The 22574-nt window shown below is 38.1% G+C and overlaps 1 protein-coding gene across 2 annotated transcripts in view; it reads left to right on the top strand.

Annotated features, from left to right (window-relative positions):
• LOC149179429 (acyl-acyl carrier protein thioesterase TE3, chloroplastic-like) overlaps positions 1-22574 on the top strand; it is a 150236-nt gene that overhangs the window by 34257 nt on the left and 93405 nt on the right. For both annotated transcript variants that reach the window (XM_089423830.1, XM_089423829.1), the window contains exon 2: positions 2894-2994. In XM_089423830.1, coding sequence (XP_089279956.1) covers positions 2894-2994 — 101 coding nt within the window. The remainder of the gene's footprint in view (positions 1-2893; positions 2995-22574) is intronic.

Raw genomic sequence — 22574 nt, 5'->3', positions numbered from 1 at the left:
GAAAATGGTTTACAATGTGAAAATTCCTTGATTACAATTAATGGATATTATTCTCCTAATTATTAGCAGTTTAATTGTTTACGACAATTAACGAATAATTCACAACCACAATCTTTACAATAAAATATGTTGTAGAAAATAAATCAGGAATTGAGAAATAAATGCACACACATAAAAATCGACAAAATAATTTTTGGACTAAAAAGTCCCCGGAGAAACCTTGAAGGGAAAACTAGTGTAACAGATGAGGGCTTATTTTTATTATGCAACAAATTCTGGGAGTACAATAATCTAGATGCAAAACTGGCAATCCTCCAGTAAATACACTAGTAAAATCTCTAGGAGATATTTTCTCCCTCTGCAAATCAACTGGGCCTCCCATTGGCTTGCTCACACTCCTCACCATAAATGCGCGCTGTTGGCCTGGAACAATTCGCACTGCGTGCTAGCTAGCTGTAGATGCGCTGTCCTGCCTCTCTCGGCCTCTTTAAAAATTTGCTTTGCCTTCCGGATGATCTTTCTGACCTCTGACAATTGAAACGACCTCTGTCCAGGTACTCACATTAGGGTTTCTCGCTGGTCACACTGGCTGCACGACCTCTTTGCAAAATAATTTCTGCTTCCTTTTTCCTGCCTCTCTGACATTGGAAAACTATTGGGAAACTCTCCAGAATCCTCCTCCCGAATTATCTGCGGCTCCCTCTCTTTGATGCTCTCTCTGGCTCAAACTTTCTCCCTTGCTGAATCACTGTAATTGGGTAGCTCGACCTACCAAGGTAAGTCACTCTCCGTCTTTTGTTTATCTCCATCCCATCGATTTGCTCTTATAATATCTCGCTGGAGCTTCAATGACCACAATTAGATCCTTATTGATGACTACTATCATCTCAAATTTGATCCAACTCATTTTTAAATTTTTTGTATGTCTCTAGAGCATAAGTTGATCTCCTTAATTAATTCACTCTAATTAACCACTTTTCCTAAGTTAGACTTAAGAAATATTTAAATGATGGCTAATTAATTTAATTAATGCGTTTCACAAGTTTATCTCGCAAAACCCTTTTGGTTATTGGAGATCTCGTGTTCCTTAGCCTCTTCGAAACAAATTGAGACTAGAACACTTGTCCGATGTTACCAAATTGATCAAAAACTAACACTCCCTCTTAGTGAGGAATGTGTTCTCTCCCCAACATCTCTCATCTGTAGTCAGACCATGTTGCTATTGTCTGACATTTGCAACAGACTATCACTGTCCACCAAGCTACTGTGCATACTTTGATTCACCTGTTAAACCTGTAGTTGAACCATTCTACGTTTGTGCTGTTGCTGACATTGCACTGTGCCTCCCTGCACTGCTACCAACACTACCTACGCTGCATCTGATCTCATGCTACTCTGTTGCTGCAACTACTACAACTGAGAACTGATCTACTGTTCCTTCAACTGGTTTTTGCAACTGTCCCTTGAGTCTCTGGCTGTAACTAGCCTTGCTCATGTTTTTTTATAAAATCAAAATAATGATTAAATTCTATGGTTATGTCTTTTTGGGAATCAACTAAATGTTTCTTTCAAGACTACAATATAGAATTGATTTTATTTGGCTAAGAGTAGTGCTAGGATGGCTAACCTTTTGAAAATGTAGTCAATGGATGTGTAATATGTGATAATTAATATTAGAACATAACATAGAATTGTTCAAGTGGCAATAAGGGTCATGACGAAATAGGTCAAGTTGTGAATAGGTCAAATGCAAAATGACCTAGGTGAATTACTATTTTAGGCATGTGGTTATACTTCAAAGATAAGAGTTAAAGGTTATTTCATTTATTGGAATTATAGAAATCCTTGTTCTATCTATAAAAAATGCAATAATTTGGTCGAATTTAACATGAATAGGTTGTTTAGAGCTTGCATTGAAGGTGCTTTGGGAGAAAACTCTATATTAATAAACTCCAAAATAAGTGCATTAAGCTTAGGTTATCCACTAGGAAGGATAATTATTTAAGGAGGTATCTTATTGATATATGGCACATTACATTCAACATTATATTTGAATTGATTAATGTGCCCTATTTTTGTGAAAGGTATATCCGTAGCCGCCATTTCATATGCATATCAAATAAGAACACTAGTTGAAGTTTGAATTAGTAACATCTTGGTATGTGATGAATTTGAAAGTTCACTAGGTATATTAAATCCCTAGTACTATGTGAAACCTTAGAATATTGGAGAATATTTTCTTACACATGTTAATTTCTTTGACAAATATTGTTCAATCATCTCATTTCATGTGATGCTTCAAATTTGTCATATACTTTTTAAAGCATAAAACAACTGTGGATTCTCCTTGCATGGTTAAAAAGAGATTTATTAATTCTTGGCTTCAAGAACATGGTCTTGTATTTGTAGTTAATGGAATTATTTTTTTTCATGTGATGTCTTAAGATCTTTTCATTAAATATTACTCTAGATGTTTTTCAAGCATTTGATGTAGAGGCCCAATTAGATGGATATATGACATTTTGTTGGAACCCTTAGGAAATCTAGTCTTATTTCAACATATGTTATTATCTTTTAGTCACATATCCTAGTTCTTGATATTTTTCTCCATTATCTCTGCTAGTATTTGATGAATTGTCTCTATAATATCTAGTAATATTTGATGAGTTCTTGTTGTGAAGCATCTAGGCAAGATGATTTGTGTCTTAAGACATCAAACTAAACTAAATATTGCTATGCAACCATGTAATGCATTTATGTAACTCTAGTCACAATGTCTACTAGGATAGATTGACTAGTGATTAACTTTGTTGCATTTGAATTTGTAAGGTTGTTTTTTATTGTATTAATAGCATATGATTTTAATATGATATTTTTTTGATTGGACATGCAGTATGGATAAACCCTTTGAGCTCGAGTTAAAAGTGCGTGATTATGAATTGGACCAGTATGGAGTTGTCAACAATGCAATTTATGCAAGTTATTGCCAACATTGTAAGAATGATAGTATAATAATAATTATTTGGATATGTTATTGGCATTTGATCTAAGATGATATATGTAGACTGAAACTAGTTAATTTGTATTAGTAAAATTTGTGTCAAGATGATGCAACAAAAGTACAAAATCTAAGGATTACAACCAAATGGGGCCATTCCATAACTTTTGTCTCAAAGATAGCACTATTCCTAACTATTGCAAGGGATACATATATTCAAAATAGATATTTACAGAGTAATCTTCGTAGTATATTCCTAAAATTAAAATAACAAAGAGCTTCATTTAGAGGGACATGGGATTGGAGGGGACCATTAAATCATGCAACAATCTTGTGTTTTTGTTGGAGTTGGAGCGTTCAAGATAGGGAGGCATTGAGTTCCTAGTGGGGACGAAGCTGTGCTTGAGTGGGTTGGAAAAGATTGATCTCCTAGTCTCATGATCCAAATGTCTTCAATTAAGGAGCGAAGGGCCTTGATTTCGTCATTCATCATTCATCTTTTGATTGGAATATCTACAATAATTCAACCAAGAATCCGATCTCATAATTCTAATCCGGAGACAACAATATTGAGAATTGAGCTCTTCGAATTCTTCCACCTGGTGTTCCTAAGCTAGCTTGCGAGATGAATTGGATCTGTTTTCCATCAGGCCTAAGACGACTAAATAAGGGGATACAAAGCAAACAAGATTGACAATGGGAGGGAAAGGACTAAGTTGGTCGGAAGGGGATGAGTCTAGAGAATGAAAGAATTACGAGGGATTAATTGCTCGATGGCTAATTAGAACAACAATAATTAAGTTTCCCATCAGAGTAGAGGCCCTCTATGATGATTAGGTGACTAGACGAAGAGGGTTTGCCATTGCAGAAGAGATCTGTTGAGGAACCTGTTGCCACACAATCTAGCAGGGGTCCTAGGAGGGGTACCTAAGGGACAACTACTATACCAAATGACAACAATGGGACAAAGACCCACTGTCACCTTAGTTAGTGTCCCTTGCTCTTTATATACTTTCACCGATGGGAGGAGTCTCGGTATGATGGGAATCACCAATAATGTTAGGATCAATGACAAGGTATGATGTGTTTTCCAATGCCCATTCAAAGGAGAGACTCAATTAGGGCTTAATGCTTCAAGAGAAGCTAACGACTCTCCAAGAGAGACCTATTAGGAAGACCTAGACCTAGGTTTAGGGGTATTCAATAATCACAAGAATGCCTAAGGTCAAGGCTCCAAAGATGTTAAGGACCTCTTAAGAAGCTTTATAAGATGATTATATACCTTTAAATAAGCTTTTTCTATGCTTGAGAAAGACCTGGAATGAGACCACACAAGATCTAGGGTGTATGAATAACCATGGGAGGAGACCCTCCAAGGAGCTTACTCCGTCAAGTAGTGTAAGGAAAGGGTTTAGACTGATTTATTCTACTGAATACTGTTAGAAAATCAGAAAGGCAGAAATATTTTCTTCTGTTGATAATTACTTATGATATCTTTGTGTTCTTATTAACTTTCTTATCTTCTTCTTTTATCTTTGTTTCATCAAGCAATTATCAAAAACAAAACATGAAGATCAAGACACCAGATGTAGGCACTCTGCTAGGGCTAAATCCCCTCTATAGGGGAAAACCTAGTAAAACTCTTCCACTATAAAATTCAAGTTGAGATAGACCAAGACCCTAGACCAAGACTCTAGACCAAAAGACCTTCCTCCTCCACCAAGTCAGCCTTCCAATACGATTCAACAAATTTCAGTAATCTCTTCTTGTCTAGTAGCTTCAGCCTAGCAACAACCCATAATTTCGGTCCCCAACAAATCCAAAATTTTGGCCCAACTATATTATTGCAGCTTCAGCCCTTCCAGCAACTCAACAACTTCACACATGTGAGAGAGAGAGAGAGAGAGAATTTCGACTTCTTGTGCTCGATAATGACCTCCTTCTTCTCTAGCCTCTTCCACCTTCTTCCTTAAATTTCACACTTTTTACTTCCCTCAACAATTGCAGACCGAACTTTGTGAGTGAGTGCTCCAAATGAGGTCGAGTTGCTGCCTTTATATAGGAGATTCTGCTCCACAGTTTGGCCGACTTGTCCAGTTTGATTTCGAGTTGGTGGAGGAGACCTAATTGACCTATTTTAATAATTTTCTTTCTTGACAAATGAAGCCCAAGTTTTACATTATGACATAACCCCTAGAAGCCTACAATGGAGGCTTTGACCTAAAAACGATTGACCCAAGCATGAAACCCATGCTTTAATAAGTCAATTTCTTTAATAATAAAATTTCTTTTTCTTTCTTTTGACAAATACATTACATCATGACTCAAATACAATTATGAAGACTGACACTAGTTACATTCTTCAACACTCCCTCTTAACTAGGGAGGTATTCATAATTACATATATATACAGAGGTACATGGAAGATCTCAAAATGATATGCTTTATGAAGAGTCACAACACACGTAGTGCTACAGATTAGATACCTAATTAGGGTACTCTAATCGGGTGGGACTAAGATGGACTCAAGCTTTAGCTACTCTAGGTACCATTAGTCTTTTAATCTCTATTGCCTACCCAAGGATCTAAGATCCAATGTCGGAGCTCCATGATCAATGCCACCCTCCCTACTTTGGGATCTAGACATCAACACATAGGTTGACCAGATGTCCTCCCAAGCATCTTGCCATAAGATGCTTCATCTCTCCTAATCAACTAAATCAGATATATCCATCAATCCAAGTATGCTTCAAACGTTCAATCTTTTATGGAGAGATCCTGCACAATCACAACCCCATTTAGTAATAAATGTATATATACAAGTAAACACAAACCTTCGAGGTCCTCAATCATTCTAATGCTGCTTATATTATCTTCAATCTTATCGGAAGTTTTCCTTTTCTATTTCTTCAGCAACACCAAATACAATCTCAGTACTTCTCAAGTCTTTTTTTATAACTTTATGAATCACGAACATTCATTTGTAGTACTTTCATTCATTCAGTTTCATTCTTACTTCAAGGTATTATGCTTTTGCCGTAATATGCCCTCACTCTCAATTGGGGATATATACCGTTTCTTTTATCCAAGCTCCCTCTCAATTTGAGGAGACCAACGACTTCATAACATTGGAGAAACTTCATTATTTCAAGGCTCCATTTCTTTATTATGGCATCAAGGTCATCTTGATCATCATCATTCTTATAGCTTCCTTCATCATGCTCATCATTATCATCTTCAATTTGTGAATATCTTGAATATTATGTACTTGCAAATCTTCAACAACAAGTACAACCAAATACAAATATACAGAAGCATGAAGACAACTATAATATGTTTATCATTTTAAAACAATGGAAGCATCGAAACATTCAAACTTTAGACGTCAAATACCTAAACCTAGTTAGGTTCATTATCAACAAGAGGCACATCTTTTGATATACTAGATTTCAACTTCTTGCTAGGGTTTTGTCATAAACCCTAAACTTTATCTTCGAGACATAAAGCCTTAGATATCAACAATTCAATAACAATCGATCATAGTACAATATATATCTAAGGTTTCAACAATAAGCTTTTAGAATTACATGTCATACTCTACTAGGGTTTGTTGCAAACCATAGATTTTATCATCAAATCTATATGATATCGAAAACTATATCCTAGAATATCAATTTCTACTAGGGTTTTGTTACAAACCCTAGATTTTACAAACTAAATCAGTAAGTTATCATACTTGGGTATACATATCTAGGATGCACTAGCATTTCACATCAATATCTACTAGGTAAACCCAAGACACAAACATCAAAGTTAGATATTCAACAATTTCATTCAGACTAGGGTTTTGATCATATGGACGAATATATACCTATGGTTTCATTTGTAGGATCTTACTATAACTATTACAAAGGTTTTTGTTTGTAAACCCTAATTCACCAAACCCTAAAGATCTAGGGTTTCAATATATAACTTAGACATTAACAACAAACCCTAAAGAACTAGGGTTTCTATCATAACAATACGAAAACCCTAAATTTCAAGAGAATAGGATTTCATCATATGTTCTAGACAAACCCTAAGAAGACTAAGGCTTCATTATTAACATTGCCATACCCTTAGCATTTAAAAGGATAGGGTTTTACAGTGAACCCTAAAGGTTAGGGTTTCACAAGAATGATCAAAATGATAGTATAACGAGGGTAGATTCAATCTAATGATTAATCACCTTAACAAGAATCTTTTAAGATTCAAAATCCTAGACATAACGATGTCAGTAATGTAAAGGAAATTTCAAAAGAGAATGAACATACCTTTTCTTGTAACAAAGCTTGTAGTTTAAGACATACCTTGAATTGTTCTTTAACAAACCTCGTAAGCGCTTCTCCTCCAACCCCAACTTATCCTAGTACTTCACATACTTTCCCTTCACTAGTGGCTTTGTGACAACATCTGCCACCTACTCCTTTGTAGAAGTAAACTACAATCTCACAACACCCCTCTGGATCCTGTCTTTGATGAAGCGACATCTAATCTCGATATGCTTGGACCAATCATGAAACACATGATTTTCAAAGAGCTTAATGCAACTATGATTATCACAGCGTATCACCGTTGGCCTAGTCTACAGATAAATAATCCTGCAACCATCTTGCCAAGCCACACTGCCTCACAACTTGCCATACTTGCTGCCATGTACTCTTCCTTTGTTGAATTGAGTGGCACTGAGTGCTGCTTCTTGCTGAACCATGAGATCATGGCTGATCCCAAGTTGTAACAACATCTAGTTGTGGACTTTTTGTCCATCACACTCCCTATCCAATCAGAATTTGTGTACCCCTGCAGCTCCACTCCTCCAGCTCTGACATATCTCAGTCCAAAGTCTACTGTCCCACACAGGTATTTCAACACATGCTTCATTGTCGCCTAATGAACCTGTCTCTTCTCTACCATGAATTCGCTGAGTATATTCACAACAAAACATATATCTAGCCTAGTGTTGACCAGATACATCAAGGATTCTATAAACTACGTATACACTGTGGGATTCACTAGTTCACCTTCAAAACTGCTCAAATTTTTCAGGTTAGTGATCATAGGTGTAAACATAGGCCTATAATCCTCCATTTTGAATCTGCTCAAGGTCTCCATTGCATACTTGCCCTGTCGAAGGAAAATTTCTCACGACTGCTGCCACACCTCCAATCCAAAAAAGTAATGCACGAACTTGATGTCCTTCATGGCGAATTCCAAAGCAAGATCCTCTTTGCACATCCCTATGAGCTTCTCTGATCCTGTCAAGAAGAGATCGTCCACATGCAATACCAATATGAGCGGTTCACCCTCAACGAGTACAAAGTACAAGTTAGGATCCGTCTCACTCTTGGTGAAGCCCAAACCAAGAATATATCCATTGATCATGGCATACCATGCATGCAAATTCTGCTTCAGCTAATGAAGGGCCTTCTTCAACCTGCATAAATGGGAATCTCTCCCATATACCTAAAAATCCCGAGGATGCTCAATCTACACCTCCTCCTCAATTACCCAATTGAGGAAAACAATCTTCACATCCATCTGATGTATCCTCCACCCCATCTTTGAAGCGATGGACATAACTGCTCCAATAGATGCATATTTGGCGATTGGTGCCAATGTCTCTTTGTAATCCACTCCCTCCTTTTGGGAGAACCCTCTTACCATGAACCTCACTTTATAATTCTTGGTACCGTCATTTGTTGCATGTTTGATCTTGTAGATCCATCGAGAAGTGACCATAGACTTCCCCTCTGGTCTCGACACTATATCCCAAACATCATTGTCCATGATGGAGCTATACTCTATCATGGCATCTCTCCAAACTTACTCACCTATAGTCTCCTCAAAAGTGGATGGCTTTGGCTCGCAGATGCTGCTCGATAGCGCCAAAGAACTGGAATATCTGGTTGATGGTCTACTTTGCCTGAAAGTAATGCTAGGAGCCTGCACATGGTCCAAATTTGTTGGTTGTGTCCCTACTAGTGTTGCTGGTCCTTGCTCAATCTTAGGAGCCTTAAGCTCCTTCTCTACCACTACTGGCTGTAGGAATTTACAGGGTAAGTTCCTCAAATAGAACACCAAAGGACACTGCTCACAAACAGATCACAGATCAATACACCAGTATTCTTGACTTGGTTAAAACCCTCAAAGAGGGAAACAGTCCACAGCCTGAGCCAATGCGACCACTTCAGGCAATTTATTAATAAAAGAAAGAAAATTTACATAAGCTTCTCTCATGAACTGTCACCTTACAAATGACCCTCCATGCTCTTTAAATAGATATCGTGGACCAATCGGGTGTTAAGCCACGGATCAAGTGTCGGTAATACCAAGGAGAGAATGAACTGTCAGATCACTTCATGTTTAGAACATATCGTGACCATCGGATTGTAAGTTACAAAAGTACATAGTAAAGAAACACACTTTACCTAACTCTACACTAGACCAAGTTATACTTAACTATTTTCTATGTGTCGGAATATCCTAACACTGGCTCTCGCTCATGAGCAGTGTTGAACGACTTGTACTCGTATAAGACTCGTTTGGCTATTGACTCGGCAACCTGTATAAGACTCGGGAATGACCTGGATAAGACTCGTATAAGAGTCGGAAAATTTTCTTCCCTCCATTTTCCCTTTCCCTCCATATGATCTCCAAAAAAAATAAAGAAGAAAAAATCGAATTTGAGGGTCTTCACAGGTCTTATGCGGGTTCAATGCGAGTTGAATGCGGGTAAATGAGTTTAATGCGGGTCTTCACGGGTACGGGTAAGAACCGTGGGTTCTATGCGAGTTACTCATCTCACTATAAGAATCGTCAAGACCCGTGGGTACTTGTTGGTCTTATAAGGGTCATGCTTCATGGCTCATGAGATCTCTTGAGGGTCTTGTCCTCATCAAATCAGAAATCCCTGTTGAAAAATGTAACTAGGTTCGGTCTTCATAATGACATGTGTAATTATGATTTTATGTAATTGATGTAAAGAAGAAAATAAAATTATTTTTGTAATGCTTGAATCATGGGTTTCATGATCAAGGAATTTTATTTTATAGTTAAGGCTCCCATTGTGAGCCTGTAGGGTTGGTCATCAAGTCATAAAGTCTAGGGAGTCAATGTTATGTATTGAAGACATGTTACATATTGTAAAAGGTAATTTTGTTTGAGTCATTAACACTCCAAGATGTCTTCATAAGCACTCCTTCATGTCGCCTCTGAAAAGAATATGGGGATCTTTCTAGAATGGGAAGTTGGCCTAACCCATGGCTCAAGTCGGCTTATTCTTGATGGAAAAACCACTATATATAGGGCAGCTCAGCCTCACCTAAGATAGAACTTGATCAAGCATCATGGAAGGGAAAAGAAGTGCGAAGTTCATAAAAAAGGAAGCCTATCACCAAGCGAAGGAAAGAAGACCATAATTGAGTTTACTTTCTGATCTGTTTTGGGTTAACATGCTCCACACGTGCAAGGAATAGGTGTTGTCTACTCTAGAAGTAGCCAAGGTATTATAGTCACAATTGAAGGTCAGATCAAGGAGAAAGTTAGGTTGGTTCTCAAACCGAATTACCAAAGGAGAAGCCTCCACCTAGAGCGAAGGAATTCAAGATATCATACTTAATCAAGTACTGCAACTAGGGTTTCTGAAGAAGGGCCGAAAGTTGCAGATCTGAACCAAGGGACCGAAATTTGAAGGATAGTCGAGATAGTGGGAGAAGGAGGAAGTTTGACCATTGTTGACTCAGGGAAGGAGTCAAACTTAGAAGGCTTGTGACTTGGTCTTGGAGAGGTTGTTGTGTCAAGGGTCTTGGTCTTGGTATTCGTCAATTGAAGTCTCTATAAGAAGAAGAATTCGTTTTGGGTTTTCCTCTAAAGTTGGAGAGGTTTTGGCCCTCGCTGGTCACCTACATTATGTATCTCATCTCTATATTGCCTATGCTTTGGTAACTGTTTGATGAAGAAAAACACTATAATAATCTAAACAAAAGAGAAGAACCTAATCTAAAGAAGTAAAAAGCACTCATAGGAAGTTATCATTAGAAGAGAAATCTTACAATCTTAATGCCCTAGATTTCTCAACATGGTATCAGAGCTAAGGTGACAAAATCAAGGAAAGGGCATCTCATCAAGGGACACTCAAGCATTCAAGGACCAAATCTCGAGGAGGGCATCAAAGCAAATCTAGAAGATCATCTTGAAGTCAAGATCTACAAAGAAGTGTCAAAACCCTAGATCAAAGAAGAAGTCTACACCAGAAGAAGTCTTGGGATCCTCAAGTCATCATCTAAAGACCACAAAGACCCTGCTCAAGTTGAAGAGATCTACAAATCAAAGTAACTTGAAGACTACTCATCCAAGAGAAGCAAGATCAAGGACGTTGTCATCATCATCAAAAGTTCTAAGGCAATCTCCCTCTCGTTGAAATAAGGATTTCATCTCAAAAGAAAATCCTTATCCTTGAAGAAGATCATCCAAGAAGCATCAAGACATCATCAAGAAGTCATCATCAATCATCATCAACAAGGACATCACCATCAAAGGATCTAAAGTGATCCCTCTCTGTGGAGTCAAGGATCACTCTTGAAGAGAACTATCTTCATCAAGGAGAAGTTCTCTATTATCTATATCATCATCAAATTCAAGGAAGCAGCAAGTGGAAGAAGCATCTTCACAAGTAAGTATATTTATGTCTACATCTGAATATGTCAAAATGTCTTTTTGCAAGGAAAGCAACAAATTGGTTGGGGCTTCAAACTTTCTTGCATGGAAGAAGAGGACAAATCTGAATCTCATTGAAAATGAGGTCATGGAACATGTTAAAGGCTCAATCACCAAACCTCCAAAAGAAGATGCTCAAGCACTTGCAAGTTTTATGAAAGGGGAAGTAAGGGCTCAAAGGATTCTCATAGAATCAATTAAGGATCCCCTCATCCCATATGTATCTAAACTCGAAACTTCAAAAGAAATATATGACAAACTGGTAGAGTTGTTTTTCGTAAGCACTGCAGGAGAAGTTATCTCATTAAGGCAAGAACTCTACAAGCTAAGGATATCAAAAGAAGAAGGAATAGCCTCATACTTTATGAGGATATCTGAAATAAGGGATCAACTTCAAGATTTGGGAGAAATAATGTCTGACAAGGAGATGACCACCATAGTACTAAATGCACTACCAGAGGAATGGGGTAACTTTACTTCAAGCATTTATGGGAAGAAAGAAGCTACTCCATTCAAGGATCTATGGTCACTATGCAAGATTGAAGAAACCAGGTTGAAGGCAAAAACTGATGTAGGATCAAGTGAGCAAAATCAAGCATATGCTACAATGACAAAAAGAAAGGGAAAGTTTGGAAAATTTGGTCCTCAGAAAAAGAAGAAGAACATGGCTAAGATTCAATGCTATGGATGTCAAGAATATGGGCATTACAAGAGAGATTGTCCTAAGCTCAAGAAGGACAATAACAAAAGGGGAAGAGAAGAAGCCCATATCACCGTGGAGGAAGTTGAAAATAAGAGATCCAAGAAAGAGAAAGTAAAAGATCTCTACTATGATTGAGATAGCCTTCCTCACCTAGTTCTTTTCAAGTTTCTGTTGTTAAGTTTTCGGTTGTAAAATATGGCTATCATGGGTCATTAAGGAGCATGATAGGATGCATCATGGCATCATAGAAGCATTAAAAGCAAGAGCTCGTGACATCATCATAGAGAAGCATGAAAGATAGCTGAAATAGAAGTCTATGGCAGTCACCCATGGAAGGATATAGCTCTTGGTAACCTCATTAGAAGCATAAGTGGTACTTATGGGAAAAAGAAAAAGTCATCTAGTACAAATCTCATCATACATCAGTCAAAAGGAAACATCTGTAGGATGAGGATACTTAAGATCCTCTGTTGGAATCTTCATCGGAAGGTTCACCAATCAAGAGGAAACAAGTGTTTCATCAAGAATTCCAACTTGTAGGAATTCATGGGAGGATGGTATGATGTCAAAAGAAGTAAAGCAGGTCAAGGGATTGAAGTTCTTTCAATCAAGGAAGTTGTTGAAGGAAGTCTAGATAACCTAAAGGAAAATGAGGTATGTATGCTCATATTTGATGAAATAGAGTCATGTCATATGGTTGCAGGTAACATGGGGAAATGCTCTATCTCGAGAGCATGATCTAAAGGAAGGATCTCCTCCTTTGAAAAGATGCAGGAAAGAATGGGTCACACATTGACTAAAGGAAATCAACATAATATGTCCTCATATGAAATATGAGGTGGTTGACAAATATTAAAGGAACTCTGATTGGAAGTTCCTGGGAAGAAAAATGTGTGAAGAAAGAAGGGAAAGAGATCATGAAATATGCAACTATGAAGAAGGCAATCAACATCCAAGGAATGAAATATTTGACTGTGATATCTCCATAAAAGATGTGAAGACTCTGATGAAGTCTGAAAAGAAAGAGACCCTTGACAACATATATCTTTTGGAGATGTGTCAATATTATTTCTTATTTTAAATAATATTTGAATGGGCTTATGTAGGGTTGCCAAGGAAAGAGCTGTCGATGTCTTCCGCAATTGATGCCCATGTAGCAAGATGAAAGATCCTTAAGGAAACATGGAATGAAGAAGGCAACATGGCATGAAGGAAGACCAGATATGGACTAATGGATCACTTTCTAATGAAAGAAATAATGGACTAATGGATCACTTTCCAATGAAAGAAATAATGGACTAATGGATCACTTTCCAGTGAAAGGAATAATGACATGATTGACGCATGGATAAAAGTGATGGATGGTCTATGCCCTACGAAGAAGTCTCGAAAGATGTAGACTCTATGACAAAAAATAAATTCATGACATAAAAGGAAGGAGTTCTACAAGTAACTGGTTGTCCCATGATCACCACGTAAAGAGTTGCTAGAAGCAAGTCCCTGGTCAAGAGGGATCTTGGACAAGTCCTTGATTAAGAGGGAGCTTGGGTACATTCCTTTTATGGAATGGGTTGGTCATCCCTGGTTAAGAGGGAGTGACAGATATGGTTCTCTACTTCATGTGTCATGCACTAGACTAGGACTAACAACTGTAAGTCTTAGTGAAGGCCATGAAGAGAGATACATCATTCTTGTCTTCACTTGGGAAGATAGAATTGAGGATTGGGTAAGCATCTGGCATCCGATACTCTTTGAGGATGTGGTAGGGCATCCAGATAAGAGTAAGTTGTGGAGGACCGATATTCTTTGAGGACTGGGAATCCAAGATAAGAGTAGTCCTGGTGGAACATACTCTGAGAGAACCCAGGTGGGGTATTTTCTGAGAGAGACAATGATGAGGGTGTTTATAAATCATTGGTCTCGTCAGCATTGTGGTCTTGTGGAGAGATAGAGTTGTTAGTCAAGGCCTTGCTATGTGACAATACTGGTTGATATACTGCTATACAGATGGGTTACCAATCCGACTCTTCTTATGAGAATTCTTTAGATTCAGAATGTCCAAGTACCTTATGAATACCTCCCTAATTAAGAGGGAGTGTTGAAAAATGTAACTAGGTTTGGTCTTCATAATGACATGTGTAATTATGATTTAATGTAATTGATGTAAAGAAGAAAATAAAATTATCTTTGTAATGCTTGAATCATGGGTTTCATGATCAAGGAATTTTATTTTATAGTTAAGGCTCCTATTGTGAGCTTGTAGTGTTGGTCATCTAGTCATAAAGTCTAGGGAGTCAATGTCATATATTGAAAACATGTTACATATTGTAAAAAGTAATTTTGTTTGAGTCATTAACACTCCAAGACCTCTTCACAAGCACTCCTTCATGTCGGCCCTCAAAAGAAGATGGAGATCTTTCTAGAATGGCAAGTTGGCCTAACCCATGGCACAAGTCAGCTTATTCTTGATGGACAAACCACTATATATAGGGCAACTTTGCCTCACCTAAGATAGAACTCGATCAAGCATCATGGAAAGGAAAAGAAGTGCGAAGTTCGTAAAAAAGGAAGCCTATCACCAAGCGAAGGAAAGAAGACCATACTCGAGTTTATTTTCTGATCTGTTTTGGGTTAACATACTCCACACGTGCGAGGAATATGCGCTGTCTACTACGGAAGGAGCCAAGGTATTATAGTCACAATTGAAGGTCAGATCGAGGAGAAAGTTAGATTGGTTCTCAAATCGAATTACCATAGGAGATGTCTCCACCTAGAGCGAAGGAATTCAGGATATCATAGTTAATCAAGTACTACAACTAGGGCTTTTGAAGAAGGGACGAAAGTTGCAGATCTGAACTGAAATCTGAAAGATAACCGAGATAGTGGCAGAAGGAGGAAGTTTGACCATCGTTGACTCAAGGAAGGATTCAAACTTAAAAGGCTTGTGACTTGGTTTTGGAGAGGTTGTTGTGTTAAGGGTCTTGGTCTTGGTATTCGTCAATTGAAGTCTATAAGAAGAATAATTCGTTTTGGGTTTTCCTCTCAAGTTGGAGAGGTTTTGGCCTTGGCTAATTGCCTACATTCTGTGTCTCTTGTCTCTATATTGTTTATGGTTTGCTAACTGTTTGATGAAGAAGAACACCATAATAATCTAAACAAAAGAGAAGAACCTAATCTAAAGAAGTAAAAAGCACTCACAAGCAGTTATCATTAGAAGAGAAATCCTACAATCGCAATGCCCTAGATTTCTCAACAGTCCTGTCTCAAGATCACTTTTCTTTGTCCTTGAATGTAGACTCAGTAGGGCTTCGAGACCTCACTGTAGCCAACAAACATGTCCCTCTCAAATAAGGGCTCTAGATTAGTCCTCTTCTCTATAGGGACATGGAAATAAACTGGATTATCGAATATGCACAAGTGACTCACATTCGGTTCCATTCCTGTAAACAAATCCTCAGTAGTCACGTCCTCCAACACCTTGTGAGGACTCCTGTTATGCACATAGATAGTTGTATTACAAGCCTCTTCCTTCAAAACCATAGGAAACTCGTGATCATAGATCATTTCCCTTGCTGCCACCAAGATGGTCTTATTTTTTCTCTCGGCAACCCCATTGTGGTGAGGGTTGTAAGGTACTTTGAGCTCCTTCTTAATTCCTGCTTGTCTGCAAAACTCCAAGAACTGGTTGGAGGTGTACTTGCCCCCATTATCTGATCTTAGCACCTTAATATTCCTTCTTGTCTGGTTCTCCACAAGAGCCTTGAACTCCTGAAATTGATTGAATACCTCATCCTTGGTCTTTAGGAAGTAGATCCAAGTATTCCTGGAATAATCATTTATGAATGTCACAAAATATAAGGACCTTGTGATCGACGTCACAAACATATAACCACATATATCAGAATGCACCAAATCTAGCACGCCTTTAGACTTGGTCTTGTTGACAAATCTAGGGCAGAGATATTAGATGGTTTCTCTTATAATGATCACTGCTTGTGAGGACTTTTTACTTTTCTTAATTAGGTTCTTCTTGTACTTGATTATTATTATGTGTTCTTTCTTCATCAAACAACTATCAAACCATAAAGAACAATGAGACAAAGGACACAAGATGTAGGTGATCAGCCAGGGCCAAAACCTCTCCAAGCTTGAGAGGAAAACCCAACGAATTCTTCTTCTTATAGAATCTTCAATTGACGAATTCCAAGACCTAGACCCTTGACCAAGAACCCTACCAAGACCAAGTCAATGCTCCTTCTTTGAGTAACTCCTCTTTCTAGCAACTTCGACCTATCCTACAACTGCACTTTCGACTTGCTCAGAAACTGCAACTTCGACTTGCCCAGAAACTGCAACTTCGACTGCAACTGCAACTTCCATTGCAACTTTTACTGCAACTTCGAATGCAGCTTCGACTGCAACTTTGCTTCTCTGCTTAGGTAGATTCTCTCTTAGAGAACTTGGCTTTCAGAACAACTCCTTTTGGTGACCTAACTTTGCTTCTAAAACTCGGCTTTACAAGAACAATATGTGCCCTAATTCCTTTGCACGTGTGGAGAGAAGTAGCCTAAAACAAAACCCAAAACTTCGACTTCTTCTTCTTCCTTCGACCTCCTCTTCTTCACACTTCTTTTCATTATTTATGATCGAACTTGTGTATGTATGAGTGTGTTCTCCAAATGAGGCCAAGTACCCTATATATAGGCTTCCTTGAGCCTCCTATTAGGCCGACTTGACATGTCCTTAGGCCAACTTGTTGCTCCATTAGGCCGACTTGATGCTTGCATGATTGACTTGGCCTTGGAGGGTCTTTTGACTCTAATTTGACTCAAATAATTTTCTTTACAATATGTAACATGCCCAAAAGGGTCATTCATACATGACAATGACTCAATGACTTTATAACAAACCTAGAAGCACTCAATGGGTGCTTTGACCTATAAAAATAAATTCTCTTGAGCATGAAACCCATGCCTCAAAACTCACAATAATAAATTTATTTCTCTCTTTCATTAAATACATAAAATCATGAGTACATCTGTCATTATGAAGACCAAGCCTAGTTACATTTTTCAACACTCCCTCTTAACTAGGGAGGTATTCATAAGGTACTTGGACATTCTTAATATGAAGAATTCTCATAAAAAGAGTCGGATTGGTAACCCATCTGTATAGCATCATATCAACCAGTATTGTCACATAGTAAGGCCTTGGCTAACAACTCTACCTCTCCACAAGACCAGAGCACAATGCTGACGAGACCAATGATTTATAGACACCCTCATCATTGTCTCTCTCGGAACATACCCCACCCAGGTTCTCTCAGAGTATGTTCCACTAGGACTATTCTTATCTTGGATTCCTAGTCCTCAAAGAATATCGGTCCTCCACGACTTAGTCTTATCTTGAATGCCCTACCACATCCTCAAAGAGTATCGGATGCCAGATGCTTACCCAATCCTCCATTCTATCTTCCCAGGTGAAGACAAGAATGATGTGTCTATCTCTCTTCATGGCCTTCACTAAGACTTATGACTGTTAGTCCTGGTTTAGTGCATGACACATGAAGTAGATAACCATATCTGTCACTCCCTCTTAACTAGGGATGACCAACCCATTCCATAAAAGGAATGTACCCAAGCTCCCTCTTAATCAGGGACTTGTCTAAGCTCCCTCTTGACCAGGGACTTGCTTCCAGCAGCTCTTTAGGTGGAGATCATGGGACAACCAACTGCTTGTAGAACTCCTTCCTTTGATGTCATGAATTTCTTCTTTGTCATAAAGTCTACATCTTTCGGGACTTCTTCGTAGGGCATAGACCATCCATGAGTTAGTCATGTCATCATTCACTTTCATGGGAAAGTGATCCATTAGTCCATATCTGGTCTTCCTTCATGCCATGTTGCCTTCTTCATGCCATGTTTCCTTAAGGATCTTTCATCCTGCTACATGGGCATCAGTTGTGGAAGACATCCACAACTCTTCCCTTGGCAACCCTGCATAAGCCCATCCAGATATTATTCAAAATAAGAAATGAACTTTAAATCAAAATTACCTTCGTCATGACATCTTGTGAGCATCAACATCCTGCATACATATTGACACATCTCCAAAAGATATATATTGTCAAGGGTCTCTTTCTTTTTCAAACTTCATCAAGGTCTTCATATCTTTCATGGAGATATCATAGTCAAATCTTTTAGTCCTTGGATGTTGATTGCTTTCTCCATAGTTGCATATTTCATGATCTCTTTCTTTCTTCACACATTTCCTTTCCAGGAACTTTCAATTAGAGTTCCTACAAATATTGTCAACCACCTCATATTTCATATGAGGACATATTATGTTGATTTCATCTAGGCAATGTGTGACCCATGCCTTCTTGCATCCTTTCAAAGGAAGAGATCCTTCCTTTTGATCATGCTCTCGAGATAGAGCATTTATCCATGTTACCTGCAACTATATGACATGACTCTATTGTATCAAATACAAGCATACATACCTCATTATCCTTTTAGGTCATCTAGACTTCTTTCAACAGCTTCCTTGATTGAAAGAACTTCAATTCCTTGATCTGCTTCACTTCTTTCGACATCATACCATCATTCCATGAATCCCATACAGGTTGGAATTCCTAGGCGAGACACTTGCTTCTTCCAGTAGGTGAACCTTCCAATGAAGATTCCAACGAAGGATCTTGATCATCTTCATCCTGCAAATGCTCCTTTTGAATGATGTATGATGAGCTCTATGCTAGATGACTTTCTTTTTCCCATAAGTACTACTTATGCTTCTAATGAGGGTACCAAGAGCTACACCTTTCGCTGACAACCATAGACATCTATTTCAGCTATCTTTCATGCTTCTTTATGATGATGTCACGAGCTCTTGCTTTCAATCATATGCTTCTATGATGCCATCTCCTAACATGATGCATCATATGATGCTTCTAATGATTCCTAACATAATAATTATACTTTATAACAGAAAGCAGAAACTTGAGAAGAACTAGGTGAGGAAAACTCATCTCAATAATAGTAGAGATCTTTTACTTCCTTCTTGAATTTCTTCTTTTCAACTTCTCCCACTTCTTCAATGATATGGGCTTCTTCCCTACTTCATTTGTTGCTGCTCTTCTTGAGTTTAGGACAATCTCCCTTGTAGGGTCCATATTCTTGGCATCCATAGCATTGGATCTGTGACATATTGATCTTCTTCTTTTTCTGAGGATCAAACTTGCCAAATATCCCTTTGCTTCTTGACATGACAACAAATGTTTGACCTTGCTCATTTGATCCTGTATCACTTTTTTCCTTCAACTTGTTTTCTTCGATCTTGCATAGTGACCACAAATTATTGAATGGGATAACTTTCTCCTCTTCATAGGCCTTTGATACAAGGTTTCCTTGTTCATTAGTTAAAACATTTAGAACAGTGGTAATCATTTCTTTATCAGATATCATCTCTCCTAGATCTTGAAGTTGATTCCTTATTAGAGATGCTTTTGTGAGACATGTAGATATCCCTTCATGCTTTGATGCTTTCAATTTTTATAGATCAGATCTCAGTGATATGATTTTTCCTGTCGTGCTTTCAGAGAATAGTTCTACTATCTTATGATATATCTCTTTTAATATCTCCAACTCTGCTATATAGGGGATGAGGGAATCCTTGATGGACTCTATAAGAGAATAGTTCTACTAGCTTATCATATATCTCTTTTAATGTCTCCAACTCTACTATATATGGGATGAGGGAATCCTTGATGGACTCTATAAGAATCCTTTGAGCCCTTAGATCCTTTTTCATATATTTAGATAGTGCTTGCCCTTCAGATGGTTTGGAGACTTTGCCATTGACATGATCAATAACTTCATTTTCTTTGAGGACTAAGTCTATCCTCCTTTTCCATGCAAGGAAGTTCGATGACCCAACCAACTTGTTGTTCTCCTTGCAAAATGAAGTCATTTTACTAGATTTAGTTATAGAAATAAAGATACTTGTCAAGTGAAGATGAACTCTTCAACTTGATCCCTTTGTTGATGATGATTGATGACTTCTTGATGATGTCTTGATGCTTCTTGGATGATATTCTTCAAGGATAAGGATTTTCTTTTGAGATGAAATCCTTTGCTTCAAAGAGAGGGAGATTGCCTTGATATCTTTGATGATGACAACGCCTTTGATCTAGCTACCCTTGGATGAGTAGTCTTCAAGATGCTTCAAATCCAAGTCCTTCCTTTCTTGAGTAGAGATAGGGTCTTTGAGGTCTCCTTCTTTGAGGTGATGATTGAGTGCGGATCCCAAGAATGCTCCTTTGATTGAACTAGGGTTTTGACTTTCTTCAAGATGATGATGTGATCCTTGTCCTTGAAATGCCTTGAAGATGAGGGAATCTTTTGATGCTTTGATGTCCTTGATACTTTTCTCAAAATTTGATCCTTGAGTGTCCTTTATTGAGCTGCCCTTCCTTGACTTGTTACCTTAGCTCTGATACCATGTTGAGAAATCTAGGGCAGAGATATTAGATGATTTCTCTTATAATGATAATTGCTTGTGAGGACTTTTTACTTTTCTTAATTAGATTCTTCTTGTACTTGATTATTATTATGTGTTCTTTCTTCATAAAACAACTACCAAACCATAAAGAACAATGAGACAAAAGGACACAAGATGTAGGTGATCAGCCAGGGCAAAACCTCTCCAAGCTTGAGAGGAAAACCCAACGAATTCTTCTTTTTATAGAATTTTCAATTGACGAATTCGAAGACCTTGACCCTTGACCAAGAACCCTACCAAGACTAAGTCAATGCTCTTTCTTTGAGTAGCTCCTCTTTCCAACAACTTCGAACTATCCTGCAACTGCACTTTCAACTTGACCAGAAACTACAATTTCGACTTGCTCAGAAACTGCAACTTTGACTTGCGCAGAAAATGTAACTTCGACTTGCAACTTCGACTGCAACTGCGACTTCCACTGCAACTTTTATTGCAACTTCTACTGCAGCTTCAACTGCAACTTCGCTTGTTTGCTTAGGTAGATTCTTTCTCATAGAGAACTCGACTTTTAGAACAAGTCCTTTTGGTGACCTAACTTCGCTTTTGAAACTCGGCTTTACAACATCAAAATGTGCCTTAATTCCTTCGTACATGTGGAGAGAAGTAGTCCAAAACAAAACCCAAAACTTCGACTTCTTCTTCTTCCTTGGAACTCCTCTTCTTCGCACTTCTTTTCTTTATGTATGATCAAACTTGTGTATGTATGAGTGTGTTTTCCAAATGAGGCCGAGTGCCCTATATATAGGCTTCCTTGAGTCTCCTAATAGACTGACTTGACATGTCCTTAGGACGACTTGTTGTTTCATTAGGCTGAATTGACGCTTGCATGATTGACTTGGCCTTGGAGGGTCTTTTGACTCTAATTTGACTCAAATAATTTTCTTTACAATAATAACATGCCCAAAAGGGTCATTCATACATGACAATCACTCAATACTTTATAAAAAACCTAGAAGCACTCAATGGGTGCTTTGACCTATAAAAATAAATTCTCTTGAGCATGAAACCCATGCCTCAAAACTCACAATAATAAATTTATTTTTCTCTTTTTCATTAAATACATAAAATCATGATTACATCTGTCATTATGAAGACCAAACCTAGTTACATATTTCAACAGGTCTCACTATGAGGAGACACATTCTTGGCTTGCTTTCGAGCACACACCCTTTACACACTCCAGCTTGTTCCTCCCAGATCTTTGGAGTCTAGAAAACTAGTAACCATCCTCTACACTATCGAAAGAGCTTTGTAGTGTAGGTGTCCCATCCTCCTATGCCAAATCTCACTCTAGATGTGACTGTCATGGATGAGAGCCTTCACCAGCTTTCCTCCAAGAGATAGAGATCTCTCTCCCTCCTACTGATCACTCGCTTCTTACAGAAATCGGCCCCCTTTGACTCAACAAGCACTTCACCTCCAGTAAAGTTGACCTCCAATCCTCTATCTTCCATGGCCAAAACTAAAAGGAGATTCCTCTCAAAACCCAATACATAGAACACTTTGTTCACCTCCATGATGTCACTGAGTCCATTTGGAACTCCATACTTCCAGTGCACT

This window comes from Pinus tabuliformis, chromosome 4_1 (genome assembly GCF_031772625.1).
Source record: "Pinus tabuliformis cultivar Carrire ecotype Pingquan chromosome 4_1, CPIR1, whole genome shotgun sequence".
NCBI classification, from domain to species: domain Eukaryota; kingdom Viridiplantae; phylum Streptophyta; class Pinopsida; order Pinales; family Pinaceae; genus Pinus; species Pinus tabuliformis.
Note: the sequence above shows the minus strand (reverse complement) of the source record. Positions and strands in the feature narration are given on the sequence as shown.